At 53.5% G+C, this 12,006-nt stretch overlaps 2 protein-coding genes across 7 annotated transcripts in view; one reads left to right on the top strand and one right to left on the bottom strand.

Annotated features, from left to right (window-relative positions):
• Positions 1 to 8,562, top strand: part of Szt2 (SZT2 subunit of KICSTOR complex) — a 46,702-nt gene extending 38,140 nt beyond the window's left edge. For all 5 annotated transcript variants that reach the window (XM_006238744.5, NM_001427598.1, XM_039111188.2 and 2 more), the window contains 10 exons: positions 1,892 to 1,982; positions 2,181 to 2,261; positions 2,338 to 2,412; positions 4,896 to 5,109; positions 5,442 to 5,595; positions 5,733 to 5,855; positions 5,961 to 6,366; positions 6,487 to 6,603; positions 7,606 to 7,674; positions 7,821 to 8,562. In XM_006238744.5, the coding sequence (XP_006238806.1) occupies positions 1,892 to 1,982; positions 2,181 to 2,261; positions 2,338 to 2,412; positions 4,896 to 5,109; positions 5,442 to 5,595; positions 5,733 to 5,855; positions 5,961 to 6,366; positions 6,487 to 6,603; positions 7,606 to 7,674; positions 7,821 to 7,964 (1,474 nt within the window). In that variant the 3' untranslated portion in view covers positions 7,965 to 8,562. The remainder of the gene's footprint in view (positions 1 to 1,891; positions 1,983 to 2,180; positions 2,262 to 2,337; positions 2,413 to 4,895; positions 5,110 to 5,441; positions 5,596 to 5,732; positions 5,856 to 5,960; positions 6,367 to 6,486; positions 6,604 to 7,605; positions 7,675 to 7,820) is intronic.
• Positions 8,556 to 11,235, bottom strand: Hyi (hydroxypyruvate isomerase). 2 transcript variants are annotated; one of them, NM_001398840.1, is made up of 8 exons: positions 11,003 to 11,234; positions 10,817 to 10,928; positions 9,550 to 9,664; positions 9,316 to 9,394; positions 9,183 to 9,232; positions 9,019 to 9,088; positions 8,799 to 8,933; positions 8,556 to 8,712 (listed from the first exon to the last, which is right to left on the bottom strand). In NM_001398840.1, exons 1-8 carry the CDS (start codon positions 11,199 to 11,201, stop codon positions 8,639 to 8,641), a joined length of 834 nt encoding a protein of 277 aa, NP_001385769.1. In that variant the 5' UTR covers positions 11,202 to 11,234; the 3' UTR covers positions 8,556 to 8,638. The 2 variants fall into 2 exon arrangements, with proteins under 2 accessions (NP_001385769.1, XP_006238809.1); XM_006238747.5 differs by having other exon boundaries at positions 8,698 to 8,712; positions 9,023 to 9,088; positions 11,003 to 11,235.
• Between the last annotated feature and the right edge of the window lie 771 nt (positions 11,236 to 12,006).

The raw sequence follows: 12,006 nt of genomic DNA, 5'->3' as shown, positions 1-12,006 counted from the left end.
GACACTCTGTGTGTAGCCCTCCTGCACCTCCTACAGACCTTATGCAGTTTGCAGAACTCACAAGCACGTGAACAGACTGTACATTCTTACAAGCTTGTGCCCACACCTTATTCGTTTGCATGTCTGCATATATCCTTATGTGCAGATCTCACATTCATGCAGATGTCGCATATGCTCCTAAACTTTTTTTTTTTTTTTTTTTTGGTTCTTTTTTTTCGGAGCTGGGGACCGAACCCAGCTCCTAAACTTTTACATTCGGGTTTGTTGATTCCTGTCTTGACCTTTGTGTTGACCTCTTCATCGTGGTCCATTTTCATCAAGGCCCTCTGCCCTGCCCTCAATGGTCTTAGTCATACTCAGCTCCCTGGAGATCACCAACAACCTGAGTCCTGAAAGAAGCCAGTTCTCTGTCTCCACACGTCATCAACCCTAAGCCTCACAATCCAGTAACAACCTTTCTTGTCTTGGGCCAGACTCAGAGCCTGTAGTTTCTGTTTAATTACATTTATACCCCCCCTCCTCTTCCTCTTCCTCTTCCTCCTCCTTCCTCTCTCTCTCTCTCTCTCTCTCTCTCTCTCTCTCTCTCTCTCTCTCTTCCCGTGTGTGTCTGCGTTAATGCACGCATGAGCTCATGTGAGTGTGTACAAAGACTAGCATGACTTCTTTTTACCGTGTAGACCTTGATAATTCATTCCAGGGTGCTTAGTCTGACTTAATGAGCTAGCATGCTGACAGAAACACTGACCACACACATTGAGCTGGTATTTCCAGTTCAGACCGTGGAGTTCGGCAGATGCAGGGAGTGTGAGAAACTAACGGTGCTTATGTGAGTGACTTTAGTACAGCCGCCAGTGTGATTCATCTTGCCTTCAGATGGCCAGTGAGAAAAAGTGACACTAATTCTTAAATCATTATGTTTTCTAGAACATAATGTAAAGTCAAGCATTCCTTTCTCACCAGTTTTAGTGATCTGAACGTATCTTCGACCTGACAGCCACATCCATGACCTACAGCGGTACCCACTGCAATGGTAGATGGGAACTAGATAGAGGGGTTGTGATTGGTGCACTGAGCTTACTGGTCCCAGACTGACATCATTAAGGTCAGGAACCTAAAGGACCCCGCACACACTGGTTCAAGGCTGGTGTGCCCCCAGCACGTGCCCCCCTTTTCCTGCCTGTAAGCTTAGGTGCTCCAGTTACCACCCACCAGCATGAGCTCTTTCCTACAGCACATGGGACCTGCTAGCCCTTCCAGGCTTGTGAAAGTCCGTCCCTACCTCTCATCCGCCTTGGCTCAGTGGTCAAGAGTGGCCGTTGTCTTCCACGGGACCCAGACTTGGTTCCCAGTACCACATCAGATAACTTACAGCCACCTCCAACTCCGGCTCTTGGGGACCTGATGCCCCTTCTGGCCTTTACACATGTGTGCGAACATGTCACACACTCATATAGACACACATGCAAACACATAAGTAAAAAAATTTAGAGATAAAGAACAGTGAGGCTGTCATCCTCCAATTATAAGAAAGCTGCCTTTCCCTCTTAGAGAGCTATTCTGACAGGGCATCCAGCATCTCCTAGTAAAACTTCAGACATGTCTTATCTTCCTCCCCTCTGCAGACCCCCCCCTCTCGGTAACAGTGAATAATGCCTGGCCTATTGCCACCCTACACCGACCCCTGAACACCCCTTACTTACCAGACAGCAGCAGCTGCCCTGCACCTCCCTAGCTGGGCTGTGCCCTAGCCATGCTTCCTGGGGAACCCTGAGTAGACCCATCCTCAGGCCCGACTCTTGCCTGTAAGTAGTGCCATGCAGTGACCTAGGACCAGAGCCCTTCAGCCCCTGCCTGCCTCAGTCAGCCTCTTGTCTCTCTTCCTTCTCTACAGCACGAGCCGGCTACGGGCTATGGCTGTCCTTGGAACAGAGGGCCGAGGCTCCTTCTCCTGCCCCAAAGCCAAGACTGAGGGGAGCCCGAAGGTAACTCCTTGTCACATAAAGGTGAAGTCAGCAGTGACCCAAGTTATGACCCCTCCATACCCAAAGCCATCGCTCCTGACTGAAACCTAGACCCGCTGGCTCTAGACTATCATTACCAAAGCTAAGAACCTAAAGGGCCTCTGCCTTGCTGGTTCAAGGCTGGTGAGCCCCCAGCACGTCTCCTTTTCCTTTCTTCAGAGCACCAGCACTCCGGTCACCACCTACCACCTGCAGCGGGCACTGCCCGGGGGCATCATCCTCATGGAGCTGACTTTCCAGGTGAGAATGGGAGCACTGAGTGGGGAGAGCTCTACCCGCCTCTTGCACGTCCTCACCTCGTCTCCCCTCTCTTCAGGGCTGCTACTTCTGTGTCAAACAGTTTGCTCTGGAATGTTCCCGAATCCCGATGGGACAAGCTGTCAATTCTCAGGTATGTGGTGGGGACAGGGCAATATGGAGTGGACAGAGAGCTCAGGCACAGCCATTGTCTCCCCATTGTGTGGTGGACACTATAGCATGGTAATAGGGCAAATGCTGACTGGACTGTTGGTTTGTCTGACCCTGGGAAATCCAAAGCTACATTCAGCTGTAGCACTAAGGCAAACCGGTACAGAGATGGACCCTGCCCTGTGCCAGCACAGTGTGCCATTATACAGAGCACCAACCCTGGCACTCCCTCACCATTGTGTCCTTGTCAGTCTGCCGCACGGCCCTTGATACCCTGGAGGGCCAAGCACCCAAAGCTGTGTCATTAGTTAGGGAGCAAGTAAGGTCAGCAACCTGAAGCCCTGGCCTGCTTGGTCTGGCTTCTCAAGTTGCCAGAAGTGTCACCAGAAGCTCATCATTAGGGCCTATACCTTATAAGCTTAAGCACACCTCTGAAATACTGAGGATTTAGTGGGACCCAATGCCATCAAAACCGCCTCCTCTCCATTGTGGGGAACCCCCATACCTGGATGATTCAAACCTAGCCCAGATGGTGGCCTTTGCTGTGAGCATCGAGCATTCGTACATGGTCCCAGTCTGCCACAGGATAGTACACCCTGAGAAGAAAGCAGCATAGCTTCATGTGCACCCACCTGGACCAGCATACACGACAGGGAGCTGGGGTGGGCGGCCGTCCTCCACACTGTTCTGAGATTGCAGTGCCTCCTCCCAGCTTCCTTTCACTTCCTGTCACCCGAATTCCAGGGTTTGCCAAGCTCTGTCCTTCCTTCTCTAAGTCTCCAGCCTTGCACAGGCTTTTCTTTTGTTTCAGTTTAGTTTCTGAGGTAGGTCTTAAATAGCCCAGGCTGCCCTGGACTCTGTGTGGCCAAAGGTGACTTTCCACTCCTTTTCTCCTATCTCTATCTCCCAGCTGCTGAGATTTACATGCTGCTCAAGTGTCTAAATCTAAATGGCTTTAGGATGCCATCGTATGTACTGAGGGGAGAAATGCAGTTTATTTCTAGCCAGATGACGAGTTTGAAGGTCATAGAAATTTTGCAGTGCAACACAAAGCTCATCAGTGCAGCCTTGGGGGAGTCTGGGTCTCTGAGCTACTGATCTCACCCTGTCTGATTTGCGTCACCACACTGCCCCTGACAGACCTGAGCAGTCTCTCCAGGGTGGGTGAGGAAGCTGGTGCCAGAGACACTGGTTTACTAAGGCCATGTAGCTAGTCTGTCTCTTTCTGATGTTGGTTTGCTTTTCTCCCATGCTCCCACGGGTGCCTAGGTGGAACCAGCCATTCGAGTACCACACACACTGTGGTGAACACTGTTGGTGGAGTGTAAAGAGAAGAGCATACTCCTCATCTCTGCCTCTCGCCCTCTCTTTCCCTTCTACTGTCAGTTCCTTTAGCTAGGTAGTCACACAGACTCAAAGGAAGCACGCTCTGGTGTTCTGTAGGAAGCTTTACAGTGAATAGTGGGGGTTATTCTCCGTATCAGGCAGATCAGAATCAGGCAGGGGCACACAGGTATCAACTGCAGGGCCAGAGATTTCTAATGGCAGAAGACAGCCAACCGGCTTTCTGTGACTTCCGCCAGATTTTCTGATTCTGTATTTTTCTAGTGGGTGTGTAATTCCACATTCACTCCCGCTCCTGTCCATCAGCCATGCATTGTCTGTCATCCCCTGTACTGTCCATCATCCCTGTCCTGTCCATCATTCCTGCATTGTCCATCATCCCCGTACTGTCCATCATCCCTGTCCTGTTCATCATTCCTGCATTGTCCATCATCCCCGTACTGTCCATCATCCCTGTCCTGTCCATCATCCCTGTACTGTCCATCATTCCCATCCTGTCCATCATCCCCCCATACTGTCTATCATCCCCATACTGTCTATCATCCCCTGTACTGTCCATCATTCCTGTCCTGTCCATCATCCCCATACTGTTCATCATCCCCGTACTATTGTCCCCTGTCCTATCCATCATCCCTGCACCATCTAGCATCCCTGTACTGTTCATCATCCCATCTAGTCCATCATCCCCTGTCCTGTCCATCATCCCTGCACTGTTCATCATCCCTGTCCTGTCCATCATCCCCTGTCCTGTCCATCACTCCTGTCCTGTCCATCATCCTGTATCCAACTACTATTCCATAAACTTCTTGAAGGCAAGGCATTGTATCTGTTCCCCTGTACTTACAATGGCCACTGGCAAGTACACAGTAGACCATCCATGTCAAATTCGAATGCAAGTACCAAATGGCCCAGTTCCAAATAAACAGGAGGCCCAGCGCCATATTACACAGAGTGTAAGAGGAAGGTTCCCCATAGAACCTATGCTGGCTGAAGGAGCTCTGCTGGGCCCACAGCAACAGGAAGCGGTGCCAAGCTTCCTCTCTGTCCAGGAAGAGAGACTTACATGGCTTGGACAGCCTGTGACCCCACACCATAACCCTGCCTCCTGCTATTCCTCCCCAGCTGTCCCTGCTGTTCACAGAGGAGTGTGACAAGGTCCGTGATCTGATGCATGTGCACTCCTTCAGCTATGACTTCCACCTGCGCCTCGTGCACCAGCATGTGCTCGGTGCCCATTTGGTACTGCGGCATGGCTACCACCTCACCACCTTCCTGCAGCATTTCCTGGCCCACCACCCCGATGGACCCCACTTTGGCCGTAATCACATTTACCAAGGTCAGTGCCCAAGGGCAAGCCAGTGAGGCTACAATAGAACAGCTACCAGCCAGACCTGGCGAGATGGTCAATTGTTCATTTCCCTCATGCCATATCTGTGAGTTCAGTCTTTGAGTGTCTCCTAGGTTTCTCACGGTTGTTTCATAGCAGAATTAGGGCCTATGTCCTGTGTCATCCTGCTCTATCCTGAGTGTTTTATCCCATCTCAGCAACATCCATGGGGTTGGGCAGGTCTCCAAGAAAGGAAGACCTTCATGTTCCCATCCCCTGCTCCAGCAGCTCAGGTGGCTTGTCCCAGGCTCAGTGTCTGTTTCCTGTAACATGCCCCATAGGGACACTGGAGCTCCCCACCCCACTCATTGCTGCCCACCAGCTGTACAACTACGTGGCTGACCATGCCAGTTCTTACCACATGAAGCCACTGCGAATGGCCCGGCCCGGAGGCCTGGAGCATAATGAGTATGCCCTGGTGTCAGCATGGCACAGGTAAGGCTAGGAGGCAGCTCCCAGCTCCTCCGGCAGGGCTGAGGTCGGGGGCTGTACTTGGAGTAGGGAGATGTATGTTTCTAGGGCACAGCGGTTGGGACTCAGAGTTGGCGTCTCTTCCCACCCCAACTGCACAGCTCTGGCTCCTATCTGGACTCTGAGGGGCTTCGGCATCAGGATGACTTTGACGTGTCTCTGCTTGTCTGTCACTCTGCTGCACCCTTTGAGGAGCAAGGAGAAGCTGAGCGACATGTGCTGAGGTCAGAACTCGTAACCTTGAATGTACCCATTTCTCAGATTCTCTATTCCTACCTTAAGTCTATTGCTGTGACACTCTCCACTCTCCTGCCCCTTCTGCTCCCCAGGCTTCAGTTCTTCGTGGTGCTCACCAGCCAACGAGAACTTTTCCCAAGACTCACTGCTGACATGCGCAGATTCCGGAAGCCATCCAGGCTTTCCCTTGAACCAGAGGCTCCTGGGAGCTTGGTCGGTAGCCCTGGGGAGGCCTCGGGGATTATGCTGGCCCCAGGACCCGCTCCTCTATTCCCACCACTGGCTGCAGAAGTGGGTATGGCCCGGGCACGGCTGGCTCAGCTGGTTAGGTTGGCTGGTGGGCACTGCCGGCGGGATACCCTCTGGAAGCGCCTCTTCTTACTGGAGCCACCAGGGCCTGACCGGCTAAGGCTCGGAGGGCGCCTGGCGCTGGCAGAGCTGGAGGAGCTCTTAGAGGCGGTCCATGCCAAGTCCATTGCCGACATTGACCCCCAGCTGGTAAGAGACCTGACACACGGGGCTAGCATTGCTTCTAGCAGTGCCATATGTGGCTGGGTTGGAAGGAAGGCATCTGGGTGACTCTGGAGTGGTAGGCTCAGTGTTGTGAACTCTCCCCAGGACTGTTTCCTCTCCATGACGGTCTCCTGGTACCAGAGCCTCATCAAGGTTCTCCTGAGCCGATTTCCCCAGAGCTGCCGCCATTTTCAGAGCCCAGATTTGGGAACCCAGTACCTGGTGAGTCCCATTGGCCCGTCTCTGAGAGGAAAACCAGCAGAAATCCTCACCTGACATAGCAGAATCCCTCAGGGGAGTGCAGCAGCCTTTACAAACAAGCTCTGCTTTACATGGTTGCCTTGCTGGAGTTGGGCCACACCGACAGCCTTTGACACCCTTGGGCACCGGGTAGGGAGCCTGAGTACATGACTGCCGGATGCAGTGCGCCTGCTCCAAGTGCAGCACTCAGACCACTCAACACTCATGCTCACCCCCACCGCACTCTCCCCAGAAGGCCTGTGCACCCTGGTGTGAAGGCACAACTGAAGGACGGGGTGATGAGTATGTGAGAGAAGCTAGAAGCTGAAAGGTGGATACCGCTGTGCTTAGGGGGAGGACTCACGAAAACTTTGAGTGAGAAAGTAGGTGCTGTGAGCCTGGCAGTGAGCCCGGCACAAGATTTATCTCTGGCATGTCCCCATCATCCAGAGAAGCCAGGGCTGCCGTAGGGCAGGCAGGCAAAGGGCCATTTGGCGCACCATTGATGGGAGCACTGAAGTGCAATGGTTCAGGGGGTAATGAGTTCTTGGGGCAAGTTGAGTCTGTGGCCCATGAAGTATGTGGACATCTGGGATCAAGAGAGATGTAGACACAGATGTAGCCATGTTAGTAGATGGTACAGAAGCCCTGAGGAGAAATGACCCAGAGGGAGATCCCAGAGCCGAGTGCTAGGGGGCAGCTGGCATCAAGAGGCAGTAGGAGACCTAGAACTGGCTGGAGGGGAAGCACCAAGGGTCTAGAACTGCCCGTCAGTGATTGGCTTCCCTATCGTGGTCTAGAAGGTTCTGACAGACAGGTTGAGGCCCAATGTGGCAACCCCATCCTGAGTGAGCCAGGCTCGCAGATAGGGTCAGGCACAGTGACAGGAGGAGGCCTCACCCTCTTGCTCCATAAGAACCTTCCAGGAGAACTCACACCCACTCGGGAGAGACGAGCCTCACTCCCCTCCTTCTGTTGCTTCAGGTTGTGCTGAATCAGAAGTTCACCGACTGCTTTGTTTTAGTGTTTCTGGACTCACACTTGGGAAAGACGGTGAGAACCAAGGGCGAGGGGTTTCATGGAGGCTGTACCCCAAGTACTCCACCTCAGTCTTCTAGGGTTGGGCTGCCACCTCTGCACTCAGCCTTCTGCTCATTCCATGCCTTCTCACCATTTCACTTCTGTCATATTCCTCACAGTCTCTGACGGTGGTTTTCCGAGAGCCCTTCCCGGTGCAGCCCCAGGAGAGTGAGAGCCCCCCTGCCCAGCTGGTCTCTACCTATCACCACTTGGAGTCTGTCATCAACACAGCCTGTTTTACCCTCTGGACCCGCCTCCTCTGAGAAAGTGAATCACTGACTTTGTTGGTTGAATCCTGGATCTATAAGCTTGCCCACTTGAGGCAGGACAGACTGGCACTTATGAGTCCCAGGGTGAGTTCAGACACAAAGTGACACCAAAGGACTGTGAGTGTGTCTGGGGGAGCTGCTGCTACAGCCTGGCCACAGGGACATAGCTGCCAATCAGCCTGGACCCACCTCAGGCCCCCGTGCAGGCCTGCGCAGAAGAGCACGCTTCCTCCTGCACACCTGGTAGAGTACCAAGGAACACGTGATCTGACAAGTACTCCACTCTAAGAGCCCTGCCATTTGGTCATCACTGTTGGACATTACCATTGCGATAAGACTTGGTTCTGATCTCGACTCTGCCTGTCAAGCACTGGTCACCAGTTTTACCTCCTCCTGTCCCCACTGGACCTTTGGTTCCTCATCTTTAGATGAGAAGGGCTCAGAAGCTCTCCTGTGTCCATAGCAACCCTGGCACGAACTGAAGGATCTGAGCTTGAGCTATGTGTCCCTTCTCAGCGGGAGGGAATTAACCCAGAATTGAAGCATTAGACACTATGTGTCCCCCACCCCTGTAATATACACATAGAAAATGCTCAGTGTGATTTTAATGCAGAGGAAGGACCTCAGGACACTAGCCTCAGAGCGGTATACAGGTACTGTGCAGGACCTTACTGGCCAGTCCGTGGGTGGCCCCATCTGTCCCAGTATGAACGTAGCCAGCTCAGACCCTCCACTGTGTCTCCTGCAGTAAGAGAGAGGCAATGCAATCTCTACCTATAGGGAAAGAACCACCCCGTCCAACCTCTGTCCCTCTAGTGTCCCCGTCACCTCGAGGCCGATACTCGCAGCCCACAAATCCTTGGTAGCCCTCATCTTCTAGCAGCTGGAACAGGTAAGTAAAGTCCAGCTCTCCAGAGCTGCCTGGCTCCCCTCGGTCTGGGACCTGTGCCACTTGCACATGCCCTAGGGACAGAAGGGGAGAGAGACAGGTCAGCAAAGGGTGGAGAAGATGGCAAATGTTAGAACACCAGACCAGGATAGCCCTCACCAACGATGGGCAGGAACTCCCTGATGTTTCCAGTCAGATTCCCATCCATGACCTGCCAGTGGAATATGTCCTGGGGAGAAGAATGTCAGTCAGAACCCTCATGTGTCCTCCACAGTTCTTCCCAGCGCCAAAGACTTGGCCTCCTGGAACCATCTTCAGCTCACCATTTGCAATTGCAGATTGGGTCTCCCAACCTTCTGCAAGATGGCTGCCGCTGGGGGACAGGGAGACAGCCATGAGACTTTGGAACAATTGGATCAAAGAGGACTAGAAGGTGGCATAGGACCAGATTCCTACCCTGCTGGGGAGTGTCCAGGAAATACTGGGGGTCTGTGATGCGCGTGTTAATGGGCTCCAGCAATCCCACGAGGTTCTCCTAGAACCATGGAGGAGGCTGTCAAGGGCTCCTTCCCACATCCATCCCAGTCTGTCACCGGGCAGTGACCTCATCCATTCCTTTGTACATCATCTACTGTCCCCACTGTGTACCTCCTCTCTCCCCAACACAGTAGGTATGTTTCCACCTCTTACCTGAGCCAGAACCTCAGCCGCATGCCTCAGGTTCTCCACAAAGACTGTCTCCATCTCACCCTTGACTGCCTCTCGGTCAGCCCCTCGGGGTACTCGGCCAGCCATCAGGTGGATCCTGTGGAAAGGGTGGGCTCATGCCTCCCTGTGCATCTCTTTTCAGACGCCCTCTAAGTATACCAGACTCCCCGGGCCTTCTGTCCAGACAATGGGGCATGATGCGGCAGCCTCCTGAGCTTCCGTGTCAGCCCAAGGCAAGTCACCATGCCTCTTCAGTCAACCCACCAGAGCCTCGCCCAGCACTTACTCCTATACTCTTAGCCCTCCCTTCCCTCTTTCCTTCTCAGCCTATGAGTATTCTTGAGGCTTTTTAGTTTTTTTCCCAGATTGTGAAAATGTATCTGTGTATGAGTGTTTTACCTGTGTACTGTGTGTGCCTGGCGCCCTTGGGATCAGATGCCCTGTTACTGGATGTTACTGGTTGAGTTGCTGAGGGAACTGGCAACCCAATCCAGGTCCTCTGCAAGAGCAACAAGTGCCCTTAACTGCTGAGCCACCTCTCCAGCCCAGAGGCTCACCTTTTAAAATGACTATGACCTTTGCCCTTTCAGAGAGTCCATGTTGCTTAACCCTGCTTTGGCTTCCCAAATGCTCTGCCCCTACACAGACCAGCAATGAGTCTCTTGCCACCTGTTGCTTCCTGGTGTTTATGGGATTCAGCAGTCCATGAGGTTTTCCTAGAACCATACTGGAGACTGACAAGGGCTCCTCCCCACATCTCTCCACTTCTTGTCTCTCTTCCCAGCTGCCAGCAGGTATCCATCCCTTGGAACTCAGTATTTACCACCTCCAGCCTCATTAACTCAGCTGGACACAACAACCCTCCTCTTGGCAGGGCCACAGCCTCCTTTCCTGAATAGTGTACCTCCCCCTATAAAGTGAATGTGTGGGCCGGCCAAATTCAGTTCCTGCATCACTATCTGCAAACAGTTTTCTCCTAGTAGGGATTAGGTGCCCGCCCTACCACACCTCCACCCTTGGCCGCCTGCTTTCTCGACCTTATTAGCTTCCTAACCAGACCCCCGCTCCCAGCACAGGATCCCGGTATGATCAGAGTATGATAGCAGCGTGACATACGGAATGACACTAACAGATGAAATACAAAAAGCAGTCTACAAAGGCCCCGGCCACAGCAGTGTCTCTGCTCACAGCTTTCTTCCCACCCGGCCCTGTGGTCAAGGGAGGGCAGGAGGCAAGGGAGGGAGGGTACCTGGGGCAGCCTAGAGCCTTGGCGTACAGCACAGCCTGCTCCAGCCCCTCTCGGAAGGCTGCCTGTCTCCCGGGGACAGCCCCCAGCCCCATCTCCCCCTTCTCGTGGTCTCCTGTGGAGAGAACCAGCGTCAGTGCGGGCCTGGCTCCCCGCAACCCTTGCCGCTCCCCAGCCCCGGGCGCGCACCCCGCGGCGTGTTGATGAGCACTAGCCGCAGTCCCGCGGCCCGCGCCGCACTCGCCAGCGCCTGGGGTGACTCGGCGTACGGCCAGGCCACCTCGGCTGCTTCGAAGCCTGCACGGCCCGCGGCATGCAGCCGCTCGGGGACCCCGGGGAGCTCCGGGAACAGCCAAGAGACATTGGCGGAGAAGCGGAGCGGAGCCATGCCGGCGGAAGGCGGTGGCGAGGGCGTGGCCTCGGGTCAGGAAGCCAGGCCATCAGCGAGGGGCGGAGCGAGGCCGCCCAGCCCAGTTCAAATAAAGGGAGGTGGACCTGCGAACTAATTGCCTGGTGAAAAGGAGGTAGCTGTTCGTTAAGTAACGTCCGAAAGCTTTGAACAAATAGCTTTATTTGAGGCCGAGTCTCGTACATATGCTGACCCAGGACTCCGGCTGCCATCCTGCCCCGACCTCCCTATGTAGGATTACAGGCCTACCTCCGCCACACTCGGATCTTTATGCCAGCAGCTCTCACACCGCCCGCCCATTGGTTTTCCCTTAGACTAAACACTAAGCGAGCTTTTTCTTTTTTCCTCAGAAAATTCGGATTGTGTCATATATAGTTTTATAGCCTGTTTTCAAATGACGACCTATTAGCATTCCCCCATGTTCAGTACTCTTCAAAGTCATGCCAATCGCTGCTTATTGTTGCGTTGCACACTTAGACAACCCATAATTATCATATCGCTGTGGATGGTGTGTACGCGCACGCGCACTGTTGGAGCACATTAAAACACCTCTGGGTCCCCATCTCTGCACCTTTTTCCTTAGATTCCCTTTTTAAAGATTTCCATCACAGTGCTGGCCAGTCCTGGATGTTTGTCCATAAAAGAAACTGCTGTACCGGGTAACTGCGCTAAGCAGCTGGGGGCGTGGCGGTCTACGCCTCCACTGATTGGGTCACGGAGGATAACCTCAAGGGCAGCCTACCTGGCCAATCAAGATTCGCTTAGTTTTGTCACACGACTAGGT

The sequence above is a fragment of the Rattus norvegicus genome, chromosome 5, assembly GCF_036323735.1.
Source record: "Rattus norvegicus strain BN/NHsdMcwi chromosome 5, GRCr8, whole genome shotgun sequence".
Taxonomy (NCBI): domain Eukaryota; kingdom Metazoa; phylum Chordata; class Mammalia; order Rodentia; family Muridae; genus Rattus; species Rattus norvegicus.
This window is presented reverse-complemented; position numbering and strand designations above follow the sequence as displayed.